We start from the raw sequence: 27,051 nt of genomic DNA on the forward strand, positions 1-27,051 counted from the left end.
GGAGCAGTTACCAGGCGAGCAGCGCGGCGCGCGGGTGCACGTCGAGCGCGGCGAGCGGGCCGGGCGCGCGCACCACCTCCACCGGGCTCAGCTTGCGCGTGTCGTACAGCCGGAGCTCGCCCTCCGTGCTGCACACGACACGAGCGAGCGAGTCATCTGTGGAGCAGTTACCAGGCGAGCAGCGCGGCGCGCGGGTGCACGTCGAGCGCGGCGAGCGGGCCGGGCGCGCGCACCACCTCCACCGGGCTCAGCTTGCGCGTGTCGTACAGCCGGAGCTCGCCCTCCGTGCTGCACACGACACGAGCGAGCGAGTCATCTGTGGAGCAGTTACCAGGCGAGCAGCGCGGCGCGCGGGTGCACGTCGAGCGCGGCGAGCGGGCCGGGCGCGCGCACCACCTCCACCGGGCTCAGCTTGCGCGTGTCGTACAGCCGGAGCTCGCCCTCCGTGCTGCACACGACACGAGCGAGCGAGTCATCTGTGGAGCAGTTACCAGGCGAGCAGCGCGGCGCGCGGGTGCACGTCGAGCGCGGCGAGCGGGCCGGGCGCGCGCACCACCTCCACCGGGCTCAGCTTGCGCGTGTCGTACAGCCGGAGCTCGCCCTCCGTGCTGCACACGACACGAACGAGTGAGACATATGACCAATGAGCTATTTGACTCATATCAAAGGAGAACATTAAAAATGTGTCCAGAATGATGCTTTAAAAAAATAAAAAAGATATGATAGGTATATAAATACAAATGAAAATGAAATGTTGCAAATCACTAAGCAAATACGTATCCCCACTTTTATTAATAATAATATCGTTTATTTGCAAGAATTATTGTTCTTTACAACATTCAACTAAATGAATAGTGTGCAATTATTATACATGGTGAAAAAGAAAAAAATACAAACAGTGAAATAAAATTGAGAAAAATATAATCAGTCACAATTACTTAATTAAATTAAATAAAATTACAAAATAAAAATAGCACAAATAGTCCTAATTACCAAATTAAATGAAAAAAAAAAGAAAAGAAAAAGTTACAATTACAATATAACTTGAATGTCATCTGGTAATTTATTAAATATTTTTACAGCCATACAGTATGCACTTTTCATATAGCTACCAGTACATACCTTTGGTAGCACAACTTGGTACTGTCTCTGACCGAATTATTAACAGTGCCTTCACCCCTTCGTTGAAAATATTTTGGATGGCGCTTAACAAAAATACAAACATCTCGTATGTACATACAAGGCAGTACAAGAATGTTCAACCGCTTAAGAAGACATCTCACTAATATAGTCGTGTCATCTGCAAACAATACGCACGGGTGTCTTGTTGCCGCCGTGATATCGTTTATGTAGGCCAAGAAAAGAAATGCTCCTAGAATGCTGCCCTGCGGTACTCCCTTTATTATGGATAAAAAGCATTTCAAAACAGTTTAAACTATTTCTTTTTAGCTGTAATCTAGTATACATACTAAAACTTGATAATAGCAGCGTTTTACCTGAAATAAAACGCATATTAAAATACTTACCTCACTGGAAACTTTATATTGAGAGTAGCATTTCCGTTTCCGTCGATTTCATACCAGTTTTCGTACTTTTATTGACGTCACGTCGGGCTATGTGGCGCCACCTGGCGGTGTCGGGCTCGGGAAGTTTCGTAAATCGCTGAGCGCGACTTTAGCTCATTGGCTCAATATATCACCAGGCAGGAATTACTTAAAGTTTCCAGTGAGGTAAGTATTTTAATATGCGTTTTATTTCAGGTAAAACGCTGCTATTAAAATATTGACCGTAACTGGAAACTTTATATTGAGAGCCTGTTTGTTTTCGCCTGGTGACGCCACATTATGGTATTATTTCGCCAATGTGATTATTAAAATAAAACTTTTTATAACAATATTATCTCTACCGTGCCGGCGAGAGCCGTGATAGCCCAGTGGATATGACCTCTGCCTCCGATTCCGGAGGGTGTGGGTTCGAATCCGGTCCGGGGCATGCACCTCCAACTTTTCAGTTGTGTGCATTTTAAGAAATTAAATATCACGTGTCTCAATCGGTGAAGGAAAAACATCGTGAGGAAACCTGCATACCAGAGAATTATCTTAATTCTCTGCGTGTGTGAAGTCTGCCAATCCGCATTGGGCCAGCGTGGTGGACTATTGGCCTAACCCCTCTCATTCTGAGAGGAGACTCGAGCTCAGCAGTGAGCCGTTTATGGGTTGATGACGACGACGACGATTATCTCTAATTCGATTAGGCTTTATTCAGAGAACAAGCTAGTAACGAAGTTTGACTTACTGTGTCTGTGCATAATACAATATTCCATTTTGTTGGAATGTAGCAAAAATACATGTCTACGGTACAATGGTAGCCAGTAATAAGTATCTATTGTCTGTGGATATTATTTATTCAAACTGTCAACTCTTTGACATTCAAGTGTCATTATATGTCATCAGCCATTTACTATATTTTACAAATATTAATAAATAGAACAGTTAGCAGTGCTTAACGTGTTTTCGTTCATCTCGCGACTCCAACTCTCAGCACATTCAAAAATAAATCAATGAACTAAAAACATACCATACATTTTTTGGATTGGAGTTCAATACTTTTAATTTTAGGGATTTCATCATATAATTGATATTCACACTAAATTATTTAGGAAAAACACTGCTGACCGATATAGTCGTTATGAAGATTTCTTACGTGACGTCTTTACTCATTCTGCTATAACCATATGCGGGGCGGTTTTTTAAAAAATTTATTACAAAGAAATTAATATTAATTCTTGCTGCATTTAGTCGTAGTGGATAGTTATTTTATTTAATAAGGAAATAGACTTATTATTTCCTAAAGAAAAATTATGATAGTGATTATTTTATTTACAAATAATTTCCAGCCAGAGTAAATACTTCTATCGGTTTTTGAGCCAAATTGCGGCCAAAATTGAATAAAATCATCAGATTTTATACTATGTTATCCCTATAATAAGTAATGTTAGGTCATATACACGCCTTTCAGAGTGTACCCACAAAAATATAACTATTGAAAAAATAACTTATTAAGAAGTTACTGACATTCCAAACTGGTGGCATGGAATTTTTAGGCTTTCTTAACAATTTGGTATGAATTTAAGGATATACTTTACAAAGTTATTGATCTCTTAAGTAGGTTACTTGAAGATTCTAGAAACTAAAACTGAGTCAGTTCTTAGACATTAGGTCATATAATGTACTAAAACTTTTACTTTTAGACAAACACTACACAAGCCGATTTTTAAGTTTTGACAGGAAATTAAAAATAATTTCAGGTTTTCCCATATTTCTTGAAGACTCCCTCTAACAGTTTTGTAACTGCTAAGTCCGTTGTCGTGATTATAATAAATTTGTCTTCATTCTATAGAATTATCGGTACTGCTAGCACTCTGAATCTGAGATCCAAATGACATAAGACTTACTCTTATCAAGGCTATTAAATATATTCCTGTCAACCGATTCTGATGAATCTCTGAGAATCAGTGTAAGTGGTGGCGATACCATAAAGCAAGTGGGAAATTCCCTATACACACTGTACACATCGTATAAAACAACTTGAGCGTAAGTTACATCTCGGGATACGTACAAGTAATCATGGACTACGTGTACCTTATTTAATGAGTCAGATCAGAATAGATCAGTCACCGACATACCCTATTTCACAATCACTTTTTCTATGCTACAGTAATGAAAGCGCCAAGTATGGAAGATGGCGATGTTGTATAACAAGTGATTTGCATGCTTTTTGTTCCTGCCGCGTATACTATTGTGTACTGTTGTGAACTTAGTGATAGTCTAATTAAGGTTACTAGACAAAGATCTTGCAATTTTAACTGTTATATTCTATATTTAAACTCATTTCTCTTTTCCTCCGTAACATGTAACGGCAGTCATTTTGTCCAATTGAATGTTGCTTAGGAGGTGAGTTTGATTCTAGGGATATATACGAGTAGTATGACATACGTTTCCTTTTTATTGGAATGCAGTACCTATTCCTCTCGTGACCATGAATACCTCAGAGGGTGAATGTTTAGTAACGCTGCCCAAGCGTGGTCAAAGGCATCTGCTACTAACAAAAACACTGGCTGAGGGTGTCAGTGAAGTAGGTAGCTAGCAGTCTGATTATATTAAACAAGGTCATTCATTCATTCAATGGTAACGGGCAAGTTTTCGATATAGTCTACATCTACGCTTCGTATTATTTTCTTAGTAAATGATAAAATTGTCTATTCTTAATTCTACATATCTCTTACAAAACATGCTGCGAATTCGATAGCATTGAGAAAGTATTTGAGAAAGAGACATGCATAGTTCAAATGACAAGGAATTAATGTCCAAAAATTCCCTGTATACAAAACGTAGGAAGCACCTTTGGGATTTTATTACATACACATGCAAGTAGGCTTGTGTCTATTCTTCAAACTGAGTTTTTGATGCTGTGCGTATTTAGCAAGTGGAAATGAGGTTAAATATTGGTCCGGCTTCAGTATTAGCAACAGAGCATGGTGCTTTTATGATCCTTTGTATTTCATTAAGTAGACAATTGTTGATATTTCTTCCAAAACAGGAGTGTGGAACGATATTCGATATAGATTAAGAAAAACACGAGGTTATTCGAGAGAACGGTAGGAGATAACCTCAGATTAACCTCTGTACGTTTCTGGTGCCACCATTTTCTCCCATTGAAAAAGGTGGCTAAAAAGACCGCTTGAAATGAAGTCTATCTCAAAATACTTTATGTTTTCTGGATGCATTAAACTTTAAAGCATACATAATACCCTTGATGGGCCTCGAGCCCCTGAAAAAGGATTCATTTAGAATCCTTTGTTTTAATAGAAATTTATATGTTACCGCTTATGCGTTTTTCTACATTGCTATGTGACGGAGGGTATCATAATATGTTTTACCTTTTCGTTTGTTTCTAAGTTTTATGAAACCTGGAGTATGGTTATAAATTTTGCAAATAATAAACTGTATACATCCAGTAATACCTTTAGAAAACTTTGATGTATTCGGAAAAATAAGTTTCCTGCCTTTAACCTCTATACCAAAATGTACATGATGTTTTAATCTGACGCTTTCGTTCATCAGATTTTTACGCCATTGTTACAAAGTAATTAATTCACCCATTGGTTACAAATCTAGTTGGCCTATTCACTATTTTGGTCTTTATTATCAACCTATATCAATTGGAAAAATGTCATTTACCTACTGTGGGATATTCACGAGTAAGCAATAAATGACATTTTTACATAGAAACTCAATTTTGTATATGTCAACTAGCAAACGTAAAAGATAGTGAGTCAGCCTGCAAGGGCTTTAGGACATTAGTTTCTTGTACATTGCTGATAAGCACCCTGCGAGAGTGGATTATAATGATCATACACGCAAGGCTGCGCAAGCGTTCCAAGCGATGGAATCTTAACATTTTTCATGCATTACCCTCGCGAGGGGTGGCGATCACACACACACGACATTGACAAGGGTATTTGAATAATTTATATAGATAGATAAGATATTCGTATCCATACATCGTTGATAAACACCCCGCGAGGGTGGATTGTATTGATCATGCAAGCAAGGCTGTGCATGAACGTGTGCGCATTACAGATATGTATATTCCGTGTTGTATGTTCCACGCGATGGAACATTACTCTTCATGCATACGCCCGCGACGGTGGCGATCAAGGACACCGGTATTTGAATAATTTATATAAAGAGATAAACACCCCGCGAGGGTGGGTTGTAATTATCATGCAAGCATGGCTGTGCATGAGCGTTTGCGCATTGTATGTATATTCCGTGTTGTGTGTTCTACGTGATGAAATTTCAACACTACCTATTCGTGCCTTGCCCATGCGAGAGGCTAGAGACGTCTAGGAATGTTAACACTTTCTATAACCTCGTCCCCATGAGGGGCGGTAATCTATTAGTCCGGTATTTGACTGTGCAAATACGTCTAGGAATATTTAAACTTTCTATACCTTACTCAGTAAGTTGGTTTTGCAAATACGTCCAGGAACGTTAAAAAACTGTGTATACCTTGCCCCCGCGAGGGGCGGTAATCTATTAGACCTATATTTGACTGCAAATGTGCCCAGCGACGTTAACAGTGTCTACGCCTTGCCCCTGCGTGGGGTGGCGATTTATAAGGCCAGTAATTTACATCCAATCAAAATTCCTGTGCTAAATTCTGGCGGGATTTGTGAACCTTTTTTCAATGCCGGTTTGAATTGGAGTAACAATATGTTTGAGTAACTTCCAAAAACTCTTTGTCTAACTTGTCTTCGAGCATTCGTAATTTATGTACTCCTCTGAAACGAAAGCCATTGGCCACGCGTTCGTTTTGCAGTATATATGTTAGACAACAGTCTATTGCTAGAACGTTCACTTTGGTTTCTGAGTTCACATTTTTAGGAAGCCCGCTGGGCCCCGCCACTTTTAATACTATTTTAACTGTTGAAAAATAACTACAAAGAAAATATTATTACATGCAAGTACGAAAACATTTGCAAAAAAGCAAGACTTTCAAACACATGAAGTAGTGATCCGAACGGAAAAACCGTTAAAATAATGATCACGTACTATTTTCAAATGAAATTTGAAATTTTTACATAATTTAACGTTAATTACATTAACGTTGTATGTTACAACGTAATAATTACAACGTAATAAAATATAAAGTACTCACAGCAAATTCACTTCACTTATTACAACTTTATCTTGCAATGTCGGGTACCAACTGATTGCAAGATGTTGCTTCGACGGTAAACAAAACGCCAATGAGCTAAAGTCGCGCTCAGCGATTTACGAAACTTCCCGAGCCCGACACCGCCAGGTGGCGCCACATAGCCCGACGTGACGTCAATAAAAGTACGAAAACTGGTATGAAATCGACGGAAACGGAAATGCTACTCTCAATATAAAGTTTCCAGTTACGGTCAATATTTTAATACACCTTGAATATTTATTTAAAAAAAATATTTATCTGTCTGCTTGAATAGGTATGTGAGACTTTTTCAATAGGAACTCGTAAATAAGTAGGTAGAATATAGCAACAGTTAGGGCTGTTGATAAAATATCGAAATATTGAGACATATCGATATTTATTACTTTTTTTGGATGATATATCGATAGTTAAATATTGAAACATATGAGTAGATATCGTTGTTCGATATTTTTTTAACCGACTTCAAAAAAAGGAGGAGGTTATCAATTCGTCGAAATCTTCACCGATTACTCGAAATCGCCTGAACCGATTTGAAAAATTCTTTTTTCGTTTGACAGGGTATGCTTTTCAGTTGGTCCCATAGTAATCATGTCAGGATCTGATGATGGGATCCTGGAGAAACCGAGGGGAACTTCCAAAAATCATAAACGCAACTATAGCGTTTTATATTTTATTCATTAACTACTTTAAAGCACTACAATTTTATGAAGGTCTGAAGTCGATCTGATGATGGAGTCGTTAACGGTTTACAACAGTTACCTTGTGTTTGGACTTGATTAGTTTGTGTTGACAAGAACTTTCCACCTAGATGGGTTGTGACTGTCATTAAGATTCTGATGTTGGAGACGAGGGACAATTAAGGGAAGTCCTTAATGGTTTACAATAGTTACCTTGTGTTTGGGCTTGATTAATTTGTATTGATGAGAACTTTACGTCTAGATGTGTTGCGACTATATTTAGGGGTCTGGTGATGAAGACGGGAGACAGTTAAGGGAACTCCTCAACATTTACAGTAACAACCTTGTATTTGGCTTGATTAATTTGTATTAATGAGAACTTTACATCTAGGTGTGTTGTGACTGTCATTGGGGGTTGGATGATGGAGAACAGAGACAACGGTTTACAGTAGCTATGTTGTAATCGGACTTGATTAATTTATATTGATATGAACTTTACATCTAGATGGGTCAACAATTATCTACATTTTTTTCCGTCTATCAAACTATATAAACTCAACACTATAGACTTTTTTATTTTCTCTAAATATGGGGAGCCCTCTATATCGAGGTAGCATTCAGAGATATGAGCGATAGATCGAAAACTATTGTACTTTTTGTTATTAGGTTTTATACTCCGGTTCGCATATAACTAAAATTGATTTCAGTAAAGTAAACAAAAAAAAAAGAATTTTAAAAATTAAAATTGATTCATTGGGGCTTAGCCGGATTTTCGGCAAGGTCTAGTACTTGGAATATGCTATTTTCAACATATGAATATACCACAAACGAAATATACAAATTTGAATTAAAAATATTATAGATGTTTCTATAATATTTTTAATTAAACAACAGGCACAAAATATTTACCAGCCGGTGACGAGCGTGTAGAGGTCGTGGCGCGGCGTGGCGCACAGCACGGGCGCGGCGTGCTGGTGCAGCGTGGCCACCGGGCGCGCCGCGCGCTCGTCCCACGCGCGCACCGAGCCGTCGCCGAACCCGCACAGCAGCTGCGCCGAGCGCCCGCCGCGCCACAGCGCCGTCGCCGCCGCCTCGCAGCCTGCACAGTGGACGGACTACACTAGCACGCACACCAGCACCGCCTGCGCGTCGGCGGAGGGTACGAGCACACACTCACCCGTGGGTATCTCCGCCTGCAGCAGCTCGGCGTGCGCGTCCCACAGGCGCACGCAGGGGGCCTGCCCCGCCGCACCGGCGTGTGCGGGTGGAGGGTACGAGCACACACTCACCCGTGGGTATCTCCGCCTGCAGCAGCTCGGCGTGCGCGTCCCACAGGCGCACGCAGGGGGCCTGCCCCGCCGCACCGGCGTGTGCGGGTGGAGGGTACGAGCACACACTCACCCGTGGGTATCTCCGCCTGCAGCAGCTCGGCGTGCGCGTCCCACAGGCGCACGCAGGGGGCCTGCCCCGCCGCACCGGCGTGTGCGGGTGGAGGGTACGAGCACACACTCACCCGTGGGTATCTCCGCCTGCAGCAGCTCGGCGTGCGCGTCCCACAGGCGCACGCAGGGGGCCTGCCCCGCCGCACCGGCGTGTGCGGGCGGAGGGTACGAGCACACACTCACCCGTGGGTATCTCCGCCTGCAGCAGCTCGGCGTGCGCGTCCCACAGGCGCACGCAGGGGGCCTGCCCCGCCAGCGCCAGCGAGCGGCGCCGCGCGCTCCAGCGGACCAGTGTGCCCGTGGGCGGAGGGTTGCTGGGACTCGCCGCTGTTCACACATAAAAGTTTCAATAATAATTTTAAATAAAAAAGAGACAAGAAGAGAAAAGAAACATAATCAATATTATATTAAGAATACTGAGCTTTAAAAAAAACATACATACAGCCGAACGTAGAACCTCCTCCTTTTTGGAAGTCGGTTAAAAATGTGTATAATAGGCCAATCATCATCTGTGTTAATTACAGATACAGCAAAAAAAAAATACATGTGGTAGCTCATTCGACTTGTCTTGGACGTCTACAAAAATGTGCAAAAATTTCAAACCCGCACAAAAAAAATTTAACACTAATTCCTAGATGTTGATTGACTGATTTGACTGTTTGGAATAGATTAGATAGTATAACCTATCTGATCTGACCGACTGACTAACAATAACAGCTTCTTTTGACCTAAATAAAAAGTTATTTTTAGGTCGACAAATTAGAGTCCGCTGGATACATATAAAAGAAACGCATGCGACTTCACCTCCCACGTGACAATGAGCGCGTTTGTCGGAGACGCGCTCGGCGCGCGGCGCGTGCGCGCGGTACTCACGGGCGGCGTCGTGCAGCGCGCGCGCGGCGCCGCGCTCCTCGGGCGGCGCGAACTGCTCCGACACCAGCTGCGCCAGACCTGCGCCAACGTCACACGTCACAGGCCGGGCACTGCCACTGGCAGCGGGGGCACACCATGCGCGGCGCATCGCGCGCCCTCACTGCTGACTACTTATACCTCTCCTGTAGGCCTGACATTCGGCCACGACACAACTTGTGAAGACAATATGATATGTTGTCGACCAATAGCGCCGAACTGGAGATATCGCTCTTTTGTTGCGATGGTACGAAAGAGATATTTTCAGTTTGGCACCGAAAGGTCAACGCACTTTATTTGGCACGGACGGTATGTAGCGTTAGCATATAGGCATCACCATTACACAGCAGAAAACCGAAACCAGTGTCACCGGCGCCGGCTCCGCGCCGCCGCCGGCCGGCCGGTAGACGGCCGGGTGCGCCTGGGGCGAGGGGACACTCACTGTAGATGGGCTGCGCGGAGGGCGGGCGGTAGTCGGGCGCGGGCCGCACGTCCAGCGCGCGCCACGCCGTGACGGCCGGGTGCGCCTGGGGCGAGGGGACACTCACTGTAGATGGGCTGCGCGGAGGGCGGGCGGTAGTCGGGCGCGGGCCGCACGTCCAGCGCGCGCCACGCCGTGACGGCCGGGTGCGCCTGGGGCGAGGGGACACTCACTGTAGATGGGCTGCGCGGAGGGCGGGCGGTAGTCGGGCGCGGGCCGCACGTCCAGCGCGCGCCACGCCGTGACGGCCGGGTGCGCCTGGGGCGAGGGGACACTCACTGTAGATGGGCTGCGCGGAGGGCGGGCGGTAGTCGGGCGCGGGCCGCACGTCCAGCGCGCGCCACGCCGTGACGGCCGGGTGCGCCTGGGGCGAGGGGACACTCACTGTAGATGGGCTGCGCGGAGGGCGGGCGGTAGTCGGGCGCGGGCCGCACGTCCAGCGCGCGCCACGCCGTGACGGCCGGGTGCGCCTGGTGCGAGGACACTCACTGTAGATGGGCTGCGCGGAGGGCGGGCGGTAGTCGGGCGCGGGCCGCACGTCCAGCGCGCGCCACGCCGTGACGGCCGGGTGCGCCTGGGGCGAGGGGACACTCACTGTAGATGGGCTGCGCGGAGGGCGGGCGGTAGTCGGGCGCGGGCCGCACGTCCAGCGCGCGCCACGCCGTGACGGCCGGGTGCGCCTGGGGCGAGGGGACACTCACTGTAGATGGGTTGCGCGGAGGGCGGGCGGTAGTCGGGCGCGGGCCGCACGTCCAGCGCGCGCCACGCCGTGACCAGCGCCGGCTCCGCGCCGCCGCCGGCCGGCCGGTAGATGGCCAGGTGGCCCTGGTGCGAGGCCACGGCCAGCAGCGCGTGCTGGTGCGCGTTGAGGTAGGCCAGCGCCGTGATGCGGCCCCAGGCGCGCCGCCACGCGCCCACGCACAGCTTGGCGGCCGTGCCCCAGTCCCACACGCCGAAGTTGTCGCGCGAGGCCAGCGCCGCGTGCTGCTCGTAGGGGTGGAACTGCACCACGGCGGGCGGCAGCGGGCAGCGCGAGTGGAAGGCCACCGTCTCCAGCCGCGCCGGCCGCGCCTGGCGCAGCGCGCGCGCCTCCCGCCGCATGCTGCGGTTGCGCTCGCGCCGCCACTCGCGCTCGTGGTGCGCGCGGCTCTCGCGGTCCGCGTCCGCGCGCTCGCCCGCCGCCGCGCCCGCGCCCGCCGCCGCGCCCGCGTCGCCGCGCAGGAACTGCGCCGTGGCCCACTCCACGAACTGCGTGCTCACTATTATCTTCTTCGACGATATGCCTGCAGCGTCACCAACACGTCATCAAGCGTCACATGAAACAGTGGAAACTGATACAATACTATACTATAAATACAGTTCTGAAAAGATAACAGGTAACAATGAAACTTTTAAATACTGCATTTATTGAGTTTAAGGAAAACATTATAATAAATTTTAATTGTCACAATATTTGTACATAATAACAAACCGACTCCGCCAGCTGCAGGTACTCACTGGACGTGGAGGAGGTGGAGTCCCGGTCGCGGTCGCGCAGCGCCACCGAGTCCTCCGAGATGGTGTGCGGCAGCCCCGCCTTGCCGCGCCGGTGCCCTGCGCACGCGCATCGCTTACTGCACACGTCACACTGGCCGCTCGATAGCGAACAGTGCAGTTCGCCGTTACAATCATTTCATACTTTTGAAATGATAAAATCCTATCTCAGTGGACGACACCAATTAACAGAAATAACTCGCTTAAATATAATAAACAAAACTGAAGAAAAGTATTTATCTGACGCTAAAAAAATAACTACTGGTGTGCCACAAGGAGGTGTATTAGGTACTTTACTATTCATTACATATATTAATGACTTTTCCACTATCCGAATCATCAAATGGTATTGTTTGCGGATGACAGCACAATAATTTTTACTGGTAACAACAAAACTAATCTTGAAACAGACATCAATAATGGAATTGAAAATATAATTAATTGGCTGACATCAAATAATTTAATAATAAATGTGGACAAAACTAATGTTATGACATTTAAAAACAGACAAAATTTACTGACACTTGACATAAAATACTCTGGAACTGACATTAAACAAATTAGCAACACAAAATTTCTAGGACTTAATATTGATGAATGTCTCCCGTGGAAACCACAGATAGAAAATGTTAGCAGTAAATTAATTTGCTTCTCTTATGCGTTGTTCATGTTATCAAAGGTAGTGAGTCAGAAAACAGTTATGGTAGCATATAATTCTTACGTAACGTCTACACTTAGACATGGTATCATTTTTTAGGGTAACTCTACTGATAGAGAAAGAGTGCTTAAGGTACAGAAAAATTTATACGGGCTATTTGTCACCTCAAAACCTACGGATACATGTTTACCCTATTTTAAAAAATTAAAAATTATGACTAGTCCTTGCCTGTATACAAATGAAAACCTTTTCATATTCTCTAACAATACTAGAAGACCTCAATATTATTATTATTATTACATTGTACGTCCACTCACGATACTGTAGTCTGTCGAGTATGGGTTGATAACAATACCTAAAGACAGACCTTTTAAGAATTTTTATGAACTAACCTAACCTAACTTTAGATTTGACAAAATTGTATTTATAATTAACAATAACAACATTTTACTTATTGAAGAACAGTGTTTAAAAAAATCAAGAAAAACTGGCCACCCTCCTATTTTCTTTCTTTTTCTTTTTTCTTGATTTTTTATTATCCACTATAATATTTTTGTAACTATGGTAAATTCATCCTAATTGACAATTTGACTGTTTTACTTCGATAGATTACCCAATAATTAACACGTTAAATTGTAATCAGTATGTTCAATGTTCACTACTCACCCGCGTGCGGCAGCGTGCGCGAGTCGTGCGCGTGCAGCGCGGGCCGCGAGTTGGGCGACGGCGGCAGCGAGTTGCTGTGCGCGTGCGCGCCGCGCTCCGGCTCCGGCCACTGCACGTTGTCCACCTGCCGCAGAGAGCACGGTCAGACCGCCGCCCGAGTGCGCCGCGTGCGCGCGCGCGTGCGCTCACCTGGTCCGCGACGTAGGCGACGATGTCGGCCGCCATCTGCGCCAGCTGCGGGTGCGGCTCGCGCGCCATGGCGCACAGCGGGTTCCACAGCTCCAGGAACACCGAGCCGAAGCCTGCGCACACACAGCGTGTATCAGAGTCTCATCGCGCGGGCGTGCCGGGCGCGCGTGCCGGCGGCGCACTCACCGATGGCGGGGCGCGCGATGGCGGCGTTGGCGCGCGCGTGCGGCCCGCGGGCGCCCGCCAGCGCGTCCAGCGCCGCGTCGATGGGCTGCCCGCTCTCCCTGCACAGAGCGCACGGTACATTCATTACATCATACAGTTTGTTGACAAAGTTCCAAACGTCAAAAATGCTGTCCACCTTGTGACGTCACAATATTAATTGATGTACTAAACGTCATTAACTAATATTTTTATCAAACGCTCCGTTTGTAAGGTATTTGTTACCGTGACGTCAGTCCTAACCTGTCGCTCCGCTTCACTCTCTCCTGTTGGTACACAGCTTTGAAGTGCTGCTCGAACATCAGCACCATCCACTGCAGCGCTGCAACCAAATGCGCGGAATACTTCTAACTTCTGATCAACTTAATTAATTTCGGCACATTGAATTGGAATTCCTCAATACTATTACAGCATTTAAAATTCAATAGATATTGTAGGGAAGAGTAGTCTGAGATGGATATGACGTCGCTCGTTCTCGTGTTGGCTCGTGCCGACCGATGTTGGCGACTAGGTGTTGCGACTTGATTTCGTAAAGAGAAGGGAGTTGGAAAGTTAGCGATCGGTTGGCGCGAAAGACTTGCGATATAAGGCGCTCGTCGTAAGATTTGGCTTCAGTATGCTCGTGGCGTTCGAGCCGTCTACATTTCTTGTTGTCTAATTCTTTGAGGGTTACTTGGGATAGGCGCCAGGCGGGAAGAGAGACTCGAGTGGAAAAGAGGAGTGTTGGTTAACAGTCAGAGGCGCCTTTAACTCTACACACAACGTTCACAAGTGCGTAACTCCACTCAAGGTCATTCTCTGAAATTCTAGGGTCTTATTTATATATACAATAAAAATTAAAATGTCAAAGTTTTATGACATAGGTAGATAAATGAAAAGGTAGATAAAAATACAAAAAGTAATTAAGTAGTAGTAGGTAGTAGGTAGCAGTTCTCACCGGCCAGGATCTCGGCGCGCACCAGCGGCGAGGCGTCCACGTGCAGGCGCTCGGCGAGGCGCTTGGCCACCAGCTGGTCCAGCGCGTTGGCGTGGTCGGTGCGCTGCGGCGCGCGCGCGCCCGCCTCCACGAAGGCGGCCAGCGCGAAGGCGCAGGCGGCGCGCACCTCGGGCCGCCGGTGCAGCAGCAGCGCCGCCAGCTTGTCGTGCGCACGGTCGCGCACGCCCACCCAGCGCGCCGCGTCCCAGCCGCGCCACAGCCGGCCCAGCGCGATGCAGGCCCACTGCAGCAGCGCCGCCTCGCCGCGCGCCGCGCACGCGCCGCCCGCCTCGGCCCACTCGCGCAGCTTCTCCAGGCACGCCGACAGCATGGAGCCCTGCAGCGCCGCCTCCTGCCCCGCCGGGTAGCGGTCCACGATGCCGGCCAGCACGAAGGCGGCCAGCGTGCGGTGCTCCGTCTCCACCGACGGGTCTTGCAGGACGGACAGGAAGTACTTGTGGCCTTTCGCGTTCACCAGGTCCACTTGGCAGCTCTGACGACGAAGCTTTACGTTGATCTCTCGAGCACGGCCCAGTGGATCTGACTTCATGTGGCGTGCAGCTCCAACTTGTCAGTTGTACATTTTAAGAAATTAAATATCACGTGTCTCAAACAGTGAAGGTAACCTGCATACCAGAGAATGTGTGTGAAGTCTGCCGATTCGCATTTGGTTAGCGTGGTAGACTAAGGCCTAACCCTTCTCATTCTGAGAGGAGATTCATGCTCAACAGTGAGCCGAATATGGGTTGTATGATGATGATAGCTTGAGCACGGCTGCAAACCACTTGACATGGCTCGTAAATGGATTCAATGTCACTATTGTTGGCATTTCTTAGCCGATACTCGAGTGCACTGCGCAAGTAAAATACAATCCAATAAGAGCAAAAGGACATCACAAAATATCGAAAACCACTCCACTCTCAGATGAAAGTAATCAGGGAGATGTAGATGTAGTGAGCACTGACCGGGTCCACGGCGACGATCTTGGCCCAGATGTAGACCATGGAGGCGCGCAGGTCGTGCGCCGAGGCCTGCAGCAGCTTCAGCATGTAGGGGAAGATGCCCACGGCCAGCACGGCGTGCACGGCCCAGGCGCCCAGCGACAGGAAGCGGCACAGGATCTGCAGCGCGCGCACGCGGTGCAGCGTCGACAGCAGCACCTGCAGCACCATGGGCAGCTGCTCCGGCGGCGCGCGCGACTCCGACCCTGCGCCACACCACCGTCTCACATCTGTAGCTCTGACACTCGGGCCTCGGCTTAGAAGGCCGTTCGGAAAGGATACCTGAGTGTATCAGTCCGGGCGCCGCCGAGATCGTGATCGTGATCACCCACGTCTGATGTTAGATATCGGGGACCTCGTCGTCGCCGGCGAAGACGTGTAACTTATGTTTGTGTTGGCTGGGAAGCATTGTCGTTCGTTATGTCATCGTCAGGATCGCAAAGGACATATTTTTGGGCGTCCAGATCTACAATCAACGTTGGGATCGGGGATCCCAACGCTGATTGTAGATCTGGTGTAGCTGCAAGCCACAACCACTATATGGTTGGGGTGGGTGACGGCTCTCTCAAAATAAGTTTTCGAGAGCTGTTTTATATATTAGGATATTATACTACTTGCTTCACAACTGTGCCGGTACAAGACTAAACGGATTAATTTAGCAGTGTTACAATAGATGGCGCTTTCAAAATGAAATGATATCTTTTTGATTACACTTTGCGTAACGCGTTCACCTCACTACCGAAGTCGAGCGTGCGATGATGCCGAAGCTGTGATGTGGTGCTAGTGTGAGGTGAGGCACTCACAGTTGCCGAGGTCGAGCCACAACTGGAAGGCGGTGAGCTGGTCGCGGAAGAAGGGCGAGTGGTGGTAGTTGTGGTGGTGCGGCTTGTCCAGCAGCGCCGGCAGCTGCGCCAGCGCCAGGTCCAGCGTGTGCTCCCACGCCGCCCACAGCGGGTGGCGCGCCAGCGACGGCAGCGCGGGCGACGACACCGGCGTGCAGTTGTACGACCTGCGCGGGAGCCGGCGGTTAGCGAGTGCTGTGCGAGACGGTCTATCACTGTCTCGCTGAGCCTGCACATGGTTAGTCTTCCTCACCTCATGATCCTGTCGGCCAGCAGGAAGTTCCGGCACAGGCTGGCCGTCAGCAGGTCGGCGCGGAACAGCTGCTGGAACAGCTCGGGCGGCAGCGAGCTCCACGCGATGGTGTCCGTGATGGCGGTGAAGATCCAGTTCAGCTCGCCCAGCATGGTGCGCCGGTCGGTCACTTGCCCCGGGATCCTGCCAACCAACACTTGTTGTATTGTTGCGTTCTGGGATTTGAGGATTCGCAAGCGCGATCACTCTGACGATCCTCAATGTTGCCTCCTGGCCTGTAGTAGCGGCCACTATGACGACGACGTTACTGAATGAGTGCACGCACTTGTCGATGAGGTCGACGAGGTCGGCGCGCGCGACGCGCAGGCGCGTGCGCAGCACGAACCACTTGATGGCCATCTTGACGGGCGTGGTGAGGCACGCCGTGAACAGGTCGGCGGGCAGCTCGGGCGACATGGGCAGCGTCTGCCCGCTGGCGCACGCCGCCAGCTGGATGCAGTTCTTGTACGACACGGGCGCGCCGCCCTCCGCGCCCTTCGAGCTCGCCTGCATCTGGGGAGCGACATTCTTTATGACTAATTCTAATAACGAGGCAACAGAAGCGCCCTTTAGCACTTTAAGATTTTAGAGCTTAAGAGGAGCCACAGCTGCCACACTTTTGCCAGTTTAACTGAAAGCCAGACGTTCGTCACTTTATAAATGCGACCAGTAAGAAGGAGACGTACTGAGTAAGCGTATGAAGTAAATTTAAATAACCTTCAATATGCAGATGACACTACGGTCTTGGCCGCAGATGAAGCAGAAATGTGCACATTGCTGGAGAGAATGGAATGAGTCAGCATTAACTTGGGCATTATCAATAAAGAAAAGACCAATATCAAGGTCATAACATCTCGTCGACCGTAACATCTCGTTGAAAACAAAGATAAAACTCGTTCGTACACTCGTCTTTTCCATATTTCTCTATGGGGCTGAGACGTGGACCCTAAAATCTGCAGACTGCAAAAGGATTGACGCTTTCGAGATGTGGTGTTGGAGGAATATGCTCCTGGATTCCATGGACTGCATTTCGGACTTGCCAAACTCAAAGACTCTCTACCATGAGCCTCAAGCGTATTTTAGAGTACTTCGGACACATTGCCCAAAAAGACGCAGATAATTTGGAAAAATTAGTTATTACTGGCAAGGTGGAGAGAAAAAAACCGCGGGGGCGCAGCCCGATGCGTTGGTCCGACCAGGTCCACACTACACTCGAGTCCTGTTTACGATGCTCTTCGCGTAGCCGGAGATAGAAAAAGATGGCATAACATCCTAAGGACAAAGATCAGGGAGGTGGTCACGATCCTCAAACGTGAGGATTACGACTCACAACAAGCAGATGTACCTCGTAGTCGCGCTCGTGCTGCGCGGCGAACTGCTTGAAGTTGTCGACGATGACGCCCGCGTTGGAGCAGTCGTACACGTACAGCGACGGCGCGCCCATCCACGTCTGCAGGTCGTACATGGACAGCGGGATGTACTGCGTGTACGACTGCAACAGACACACATTCGTTGTAAGGCCTTTACGCAACTTAGCTTAAGCTCTATTCGTTTTGCTGTGAGCGTCATTGCGCCGCCGCGACGTGGAAGAGTACCGCGCCGGGTGCAGGGGCTGGAGAATTTCGCTTTTACTTATTTACATATATTGAGTCTGCTTTGACGAGGTTAATTTGCCTTTTATTCGGAGTCAATCCTTTTTAAGGTTTAGCTACTCGAAAGGCTTATAGCTTTCATCATTTTATAAAAGCTGAAAGTTTGTCAGTTCATGCTTCTACCATAAGTAAGTATGATAGCCAATTATGGAGTTTTGACTGTGGGTGGCTTTGGGAGGTAGCAGGTTTTAAGGATCCTGACTCTCAATCATCTAAGTATAAAGTATAATTTTTTTATATTTTTATCAGCATAATATGAGAAATGATATCCACATTTGCCAGACACTTGGGCTTCATGGCAACCCTTCGCTAGGACCCTTGAAGTTTAAAATTAAATAGTATTTGTTGAAGGACTGCCGCTAAGCTCACTACCTGGCAACAGGAAATATAATTTCTCAAATTATGTCGAGGAAAACATGAACAAATTACACTTTATACTTCGACGGCTGAGGGTCTGGATCCTTAAACCCTCCCAAAGCCTCCACAGTCCAAACTCCATGATTGGCTACCATACTTACTTATGATAGGAGCTGACAAATTTTCAGCTTTTATAAAATGACTATGGTGACGGTTCACAGGCTCTTAGTTCACTGGCACCCAACCTAGCTCCACTGGTCTGTGCACCTGCCATCAATTGTTTATGGAATTGAAGCCTTGAATTGAATTCGCTGGCACACTCATCTTTTGGGAGTGATATCTTTTGATGCTACTAATTCGTAGCCTAATACCTGAGACTTTGCCAGGACATGCGTTTTGGTAACTTTCAAGGTGTTTGTAGGGTTCCTTATTTTCAAGCCGAAATTGTTGAGAGCCCTGAATAAAGTTGAGGGTTCCGCCGGGTGTGCCAGTCCAAACCAAAACTTCAATGTCTTTATGACGTTTGTATCCTATTATGCTAGAAGGGTTTTACCAATATCATAAACAAGGAAAGGCCAGCTCATGATTGATGTTATTATGCGTTGCAACTGTTCCTGCTGGTTGTCGTCACTGGTGGCCATAATTCAAGCACACCGCATCTAATGTATGTGCTCAATTCAAATGCATTTATTTCAAGTAGGCTCCATGAGAAGTTTTACAAGTCACTGTCAGTGAGTTTGATCAGCCCTGCTCCAACACTGGTTCAGACAGCAACTACTATTGAGAAACCAGCATTTGATATTTTACATTTCCAATTTAGGATAATAAAGTTCCACAATGAGGGCAGCACCGGTCCATGATCACGATTAAAATGTGATCTTGGAGGGATGCTTACCTGATTTTCGAGATCAGAATCATGATTGGAATTACCTTGTTGAAGACCCATATTTCCCCCTGCGAGGTAGGCTTGGGCACTCCGTGGCCGTTGTAGTGGAACAGTACGCGCTCCTCCTTCGCGTTCCTGCGCAGCGAGCAACACAGCTTCTTTATCTGCAAAACAAAAACAACTCGCTACACTCAGTCGCTAATTCAATTCCTTGATAGCTCCAACTTGTTCGAGGTTTTGCAACATTGATAAAGATTTGTTTTTAACTTTTTTAAATGTTTATATAATTTGATAAGAAACATTTATTTTTAGAAACATAATAGGATAGCTCTCAACTAAACAAGGGGAAATGATGAAAAAACAATATATTTAACCACATTTAATTTTTCGTAGATTTTATGTACTGTAAAACAATTTATGCTGCTACTTCACGCTTGCTGAACCTCAACAAACCGTTACAAATTCAAACATGTGGATAGAACGTTAACTTGGTTTAGTGTTAGCACCGCTTGTAGTCAATGTGACCTAGCGTCGGCATGTCGTTAGTTGTCACATATCGAATAGAATTCGCCGTAACCAAAGTATGCTACCATCATTCATCAATGAGTACAACAAACGAAAGTGTTCTCGTGTGATGATATGAGTGTGAATGTAGTGATCATCTTCTTTGCCGTATTTTCCGTAAATTATATTCTCGTTTCTGAGATAAAAATAGTTTGAGAAAAACATTATTGCTGTCTCTTCAGAGTACCTAGTGGCGGATTGGCAAGCCTGCAAATCGCGATGTTTGAATATCAAAATCGAGCGTAACGTTTTTAGAGGTTTGTAGTTTGCGGCAAATGCCACAAGTGTGGTGCCGGCTTGAACATTAGTGTACTCCATTGTTTAGCTTCAGCCTAGTTAAGTTATTCGCCGCCACACCTAGCAATGTCATTTGAACAGTAAATCATGTTGATGCCCCATGAGGTTGGGAGATGAGGCGGAAAGATGGCAGGGTGGGGAAGATAGGGGAGGTGTGTTGCGGTGGCGACAGCTAATTTGTAATTAGTGAGTAAAAGGTGCGACTGCCACGGAAACATTGCATTGGTCTTGCTCTACTTACATAACTATATAATATGATGAAACTAAAAAATAGTTTGTTTAAGGGGTTTATTTTTACCCGACTGCAATAAGGGTTATGTTTTTCGCGCGTAATTTGCATGTATGTATGTAATATTCTTTATTACCTCATATCTTCCAAACCGCTGGACAGATTCATGTAATTAAGATATCGTTAGATTTGTCTTAATAACCCAAGTGTTTTTAGAAAGGTGAAATTAAAAAAAAAACACCAGCAAAACGCTATACACTCAAGGTGAAAATTTTCATTTTTTTTAAATATTGCAACATGGGTATCAAATCAATGGCTTTTTGTGAGGATTTCAAAATGGTATATAATGGCCATGTTAAAAAAACTACAATTAGAAAAACGTTATTTATTAATTTTCTATACAAAATACGCGAGGCAGGATGACTATAAGGTGCGAGGTTTATGAAGTGAAGTTATAAAACACCTAAAAAAGACTATAATATATTGATTATAAAAATCGGACAAGTGCGAGTCGGATTCGCCCACAGAGAGTTCTGTAGATTTTTTTGAATATTCACTAAACCTCGGTTGGACATAGGTATACATTATCGTACTTTGTAACATGTAACAAACGTAACAAATAAATCTAAAATTCACCATCTATCGTAACTAAAAAGTGTGAAATAAATAAATTGAAAAATTTAGACTCTTAGACTAGAGAATCATTTTATTCAATAGTCTGTTTTTCGCGATCTTTTAGAACTGTTTTCTAATTGCTTTCCACACTTCTGGACTGAGCTTGTTTTTTTTCTTGTCAGTTTATGTATAATTTATACAGTCGGGTTTTTTATTTGTTTAATTAATTAATTAATTTGTTACATTTTTCTGATAAATTCAGCCAACATTCTCCTTTGACTTCATAAAAACGAAAAGCTTGTACTAGGTACTACACAACAGCTCAATTGAAAGCTTAAAACCTAGAAAACTCAGAGTTGTATTGGACCTCAACTAAAAGCTATTGAGGCTGTATTTATTTTAATAATGCCCTAATCTTTGGAACTACAGGCCATGTTGGAAACTTTACTTTTGTATATAATAGCGGACGCCCGCGACTTCGTCCGCGTAAATTTCGATGTCAACTTTACTACTATCCCTACCCTACCCTACCACTACCCCAACCCTACCCAACCCCTACATCTACCCTACCCCTACCCTACCCTACCTCTACCCCCACCCTACCCCTACCCTACCCCAAACCTACTCCTACCCTACCCCTACCTTACCTACACCCTACCCCCATCCTACCACTACCCCCATCCTACCCCTACCCTCCCCGTACCCTATTCTTTCCCACCCCTATCCCAGCCGTACCCCTATCTCACGCCTATCGTACCCCTACCCTACCACTTCCCTATCCTACCCGTACTTCTAGCCTACCACTACCCTACCTCTACCTCTACCCTACCACTACCCTAAACCCGTCCCTAAACCTACCCTACCCCTATGCTACCCCTACGCTTCCCTACCCGTACCCTACCCTACCCTGTAACTTCTCTATCTTATTCCTACCCTTAGCAAAATCGGTCCAGTCCTTCGAGAGTGGTGGTATGACCAAGAGAAATAGAGACTTCTATGCTAATAATATAAAGAGGTAAAGTTCGTGTGGTTGTAGGAGGTAATCTCTGGATCTACTGGACCGATTTGGAAAATTGTTTTACCAATAGAAAGCTACGTTATTTGCGTGCGTCATAGGCTATGTTTGATCCCCATATTCACACGGGAACGGGAACTACCTAAAGGAAAGCGCTGCGCGTCATATAGCGGAATTTCTGCGTCTTTTAGAAATTTTGTATTATCTCCGAAACTATTTAAGTAATTAACATACTGTAAAGGGCAAATCTTATCTCCATAATATCCTTGTGATTATTAAATAATTTATTTTAATAAGGATTAAAGTTTAGTTGTATAAATAATGACGTAAACCTAAGTATATAAAATTAATAATTTTTAAAACACAAAAGGTACTATATCTGCTAATATATAAAAGATAGATATATGGTGTCGCGGACTTTTTTGTAGAACTTTTAAAGATACATAAAGCCTCCATACATTAATTTCAATTTTACACAATAGTTAAGGCAGCGCATGCGAATAAGTCTGTTTAAGAGGATTTTCAGTCCGACCTGTATGACAAAAACTGTGATAACTCGGCTAATATATATGATACCAATATAAAATATAGTCTATAGCACTCCCCGATAATGTAGCATTCTACTGGTGAAAGAATTTTTAAAATCGGACCAGTAGTTCCGAAGATTACCCCATTTAAAAAATGTGACAAACTTACAAACTTACAAACTTTACCTCTTTATAATATTAGTATAGATATAGATTTTCAGTCCGACCTGTATGACAAAAACTGTGATAACTCGGCTAATATATATGATACCAATATAAAATATAGCCTATAGCACTCCCCGATAATGTAGCATTCTACTGGTGAAAGAATTTTTAAAATCGGACCAGTAGTTCCGAAGATTACCCCATTTAAAAAATGTGACAAACTTACAAACTTACAAACTTTACCTCTTTATAATATTAGTATAGAAGTATAGATATTGAGATTTGTTTTTGCGTGCTGCAGTTCAGGATTAGGAATGAGACACTTATTATTATTATCACTTCCAAATGCAGGTGATTCATAGTCCAAAATGATAGGTCACTAATTTCACACAAAAAGTCCATAGCAAAGTTATTATATTTTTCAACATTATATACCTACCTTAGTTTAATTATTATTTATCTTATCTTTATACATTATAAAACACAATGTCTTGCAATTGTAAACCTTTAGCACTTCCCACTCAGGCTGTCTGTACGTGGGAGTGCTGCAGACAAGTATGGCGTGTGTTACTCACGTCGTCCATGGTGGGGTCCAGCGACTGCTTGTAGCGCGCGCGCGGCTGCCAGCGCTCGTACTGCGTCTGCAGCGCATTGCCGATGCTCTCCAGAGCTTTGGTGGGCGACAGCGAGCTCGGATCTGTGCCAATAACAAAGTGAGCCAATCAACTCCCAAGTGATCCTTGTTAAAATTGTTGAAATGCTAAACCATTGCTCCTGATCATTAGGGATTATTATAAAGTCACTGAGGGACTCCAAGGCCTAAATGATTGTTATAGTTACCAATCCAGCACTGGAGGCGAGCACAAGGTTGCGTTTTGATGACATCGGGCGGGTCCACACCCACATTGAGGCACAGCACCAGCGCCACACAGTGAGTCTTGTACTTTTAACAAATCAAATGTATTCATTTAAAAACAATTCAAAAGAATTTGTATTGTAAATTATTTGTGTTGTTGTTATTCAAAGACAAGGTTTGTAAGCATTTGATCAACATTATTAGAGTGGAAGAGTATGAAGCATGTGCTGTGGTAGATAGCTCATTCAAACCATGCTTTTTGCCAACACAATATACATCACTAGTTTTCCCCAAAAGTTTGCATGTGTTATGGGTACTAAAATAGTTGATTTTATTATATAAATGTGTAAACTACATTTATAACTAATATTCTATACTAATATTATAAAGCTAAAGAGTTTGTTTGTTTAAATGCACTAATCTCAGGAACTACTGGTCCGATTTTCTAAATAGGATCCCTGTATTCCTACAGGAACGGGAACCAAGTAAGTGAAACCGCGCAGCGTCAGCTAGTAAAATATATACTGTACACCCAAACAAAGAAGAAACACCCATGCTCATGGCTTATTTTTCATAAATTCAGAGTAACTATTTTGATAGCGATATCTGTTAGAAATGTTAAAGCATGTGTCATTTATTTGTCAGTTGTTTGTAGGAGGACATCTATCAGTTGACGATCTCTGAGAGACATAGATATTTAGTTGAACGTGGTTCAGTGATTAAACTGGATCTAGTCAGTTTAGCAGTGAGTAAGAGAATTGGGTGAGTCAGTTATCCATACAGTGAGGCCTTTATAATTATAACATTGCATTGTTAGTGCAACACGAGTGTAGAAGGGGAGTATTAGTTTACTGTCAAAGGGCCCTTTAACCCTGCTACTAGCGGCTGCCAGACTGGGATTTCACTTGTGGCTGCCTTACTGCCATATGCTAGTTAATCCTGGTTTACATCTGATAGTATCAGCGCTATACTTGATCAATATTGTAATAAGAGGGTAGTACGGTATTAGTAGTCAAGCGGTCATTCTGCTAACAATTGATAGTGTTGCTTTGGGTATTTGACATCCCTGAAGTAAAGCGTAAAGCCTAGATGAGACATACCCCAATATCCTGATATTCAGCCCATGTCATTTAGTCTGTTCTCCAATAATCAGAAGTAGAAGTTAGTCATGAGCAGGCATATTAGTATTAGTATGAACTATGGAATTCCACCTAAACTTAGTTGGTTTACAGTCAAAACAATTCATGCTTTAACTAAGCATTTAACCTTATCACATTGTGCAAAAGTAACCAAGGTTGTTTTAATCCTGCTGATTGAGTTGACCTGAGCTGACAGTTCAGCACAATTACTTCAAATGTAAGTTCACTATACTAAAGTCAAACTTGATGTGTAATGTTTATCAACAAACAAATTAATAAAAATGAAGGTAGGAAATGGATAAATCATTTCATACCTAATTTATTTAAAACTAGCAGAGACAGTGACTTTGCCCGTGTGGAATTCAGTTTTTCACAAATCCCGCAGGAACCATGGATTTTTCCAGCATAAAAAGTAGTCTGTTAATCCAAAAAAATCTATTTCCATTCCAAATTTAAGTCAAGTTGTTTCAGTAGCCGTAGCACTAAGGAGGTACAAACATTATTTGAGTAACACTTTTCAATATTAGTGTATTGATTATGTACTGTTTTTTATAATATTAATTAATTAATTGTAATATTAATTAATTAATTGTAATAAGCTTTTTAATCATATTTTAGGAACAAGTTAATTACTATTATAATAAGGTGTAAAATTACTAGCGATTTATACCCTCTTTTTTAATTTTTCTATTGATAATCATTGCACATTGAGTTTAGTTGTATAGTATGCTCATGTGGTACATGTGGACTCTATAGTCTCAAATTCAAATGCATTCATTGCAAGATACACATACAAAAGATGTTACAGTCATTTTAAACTGTACTGCCATTATAATAGAGTGCAACAGCAGAACAAAAAGTAAAGATTAGTGTAGACAATGAACATGTCAACATACAAATCAATCAATCACATTAAGCCATTATCTCTCTATGTTTATTAATTCCAAACAGTATATTAGTATTTAATTAATTTTCATTATGTCAGAATATCCTAATCAACTTTATGCCTACAGGAAGCAGTTTCTCAGTTTTCCATTTCTGCACTAAGTTAGTCAAGATTGGTGATTGTGGAGCAGTTAAACTAAAAATAGGTAACAAAACAATAATAAATTTAAATATTACATAATCAACATCAAAAAAGTAATAATGAAGAGTAAAAGCAATTTAAATGTAACAAATATGAAGTTAAAATTATAAAATAATTGTTTCAAAATGACCTCTCCCACTAAATTATCCAAAGAATTTATAGAGATTATTAGAATATAAAGAGATAACGGCTTGGAATAAACGTATTTTAGCACTCTTACTACTGAATGTCGTAGTACAACTGTTTACATAATTAATTCATCATGCTGCACTCTGAGATAATCTATTATTTTACTTCGAACTGGTACATGAAATTAATAATAACATCGATTTTTAAGACTCTACTAAATATTACACAGAATTAAATAATAAATATTAATTAATGAAATAATAAATACGCAAAAGAGTTGTATACGCAGTGTTCACATGTGCGTTTGTTTTCAAATGCATGCCATTGGCCTGTCGCCGTGATACGCAATTACACTTGCTGTGTTTATCAACCTAGCGCACTCCGCCTACCTTCTCTTTGACCCTCCACGAGTGTTCCTCGCGCTCTGCCCCCTTAATAGGCTCCAAGTGTCTGGGTTTATTGAAAATGAGGGGCAAATCGTCTTCGAAGTCCGAGGAATCGCTATCGGGCTCGCCGCTCTCCTCCTCGTCGTTAACCGCGAGATAGGGAGGCATATCTGTCATTTTCACACAACACTAACACGGTCCTATTATCGTTCTCAATGCCTATTACATCCGATTAATGAAAAACATTTTTAAAAACCTCGCAGATTTAAATGCGCGTCCATTTTTCACCACATGGGAAATAAACTACCACAGATGAGAACAAAGTTGACAATTGACATTTGACATTGAGTTGCGTAGACAGAGAAGTGACATTCAATTTCCTAAAACTTGTAAAGAAAAAAATTATGAAAAGACTACAAAAATAAACATGTAAAACCGGAAAATGCGTGTAGGGCCACGTGCAGTGTTGGGTTCCGTAGATTATTTTAGCAGACCTG

The 27,051-nt window shown here is 44.4% G+C and overlaps 1 protein-coding gene across 5 annotated transcripts; it reads right to left on the reverse strand.

Moving 5' to 3' along the window:
- Positions 1 to 240: 240 nt before the first annotated feature.
- On the reverse strand, positions 241 to 26,869 carry LOC112051461 (regulatory-associated protein of mTOR). Of its 5 annotated transcripts, none has more exons than XM_052884361.1 (20): positions 26,558 to 26,869; positions 23,798 to 23,900; positions 23,533 to 23,654; positions 19,590 to 19,709; positions 17,996 to 18,142; positions 16,937 to 17,163; positions 16,612 to 16,794; positions 16,320 to 16,525; positions 15,481 to 15,722; positions 14,477 to 15,008; positions 13,783 to 13,861; positions 13,504 to 13,601; positions 13,318 to 13,430; positions 13,129 to 13,252; positions 11,769 to 11,864; positions 10,973 to 11,554; positions 9,755 to 9,832; positions 9,065 to 9,208; positions 8,349 to 8,538; positions 241 to 608 (listed from the first exon to the last, which is right to left on the reverse strand). In XM_052884361.1, the coding sequence occupies exons 1-20, from the start codon at positions 26,729 to 26,731 to the stop codon at positions 488 to 490; spliced, it is 3,681 nt and encodes a 1,226-aa protein (XP_052740321.1). In that variant the 5' UTR covers positions 26,732 to 26,869; the 3' UTR covers positions 241 to 487. The 5 variants fall into 5 exon arrangements, with proteins under 5 accessions (XP_052740321.1, XP_052740320.1, XP_052740323.1 ...); XM_052884360.1 differs by having other exon boundaries at positions 9,686 to 9,832; XM_052884363.1 differs by lacking the exon at positions 17,996 to 18,142 and having other exon boundaries at positions 9,686 to 9,832.
- Between the last annotated feature and the right edge of the window lie 182 nt (positions 26,870 to 27,051).

Source organism: Bicyclus anynana, chromosome 11 (genome assembly GCF_947172395.1).
Source record: "Bicyclus anynana chromosome 11, ilBicAnyn1.1, whole genome shotgun sequence".
NCBI lineage: Eukaryota > Metazoa > Arthropoda > Insecta > Lepidoptera > Nymphalidae > Bicyclus > Bicyclus anynana.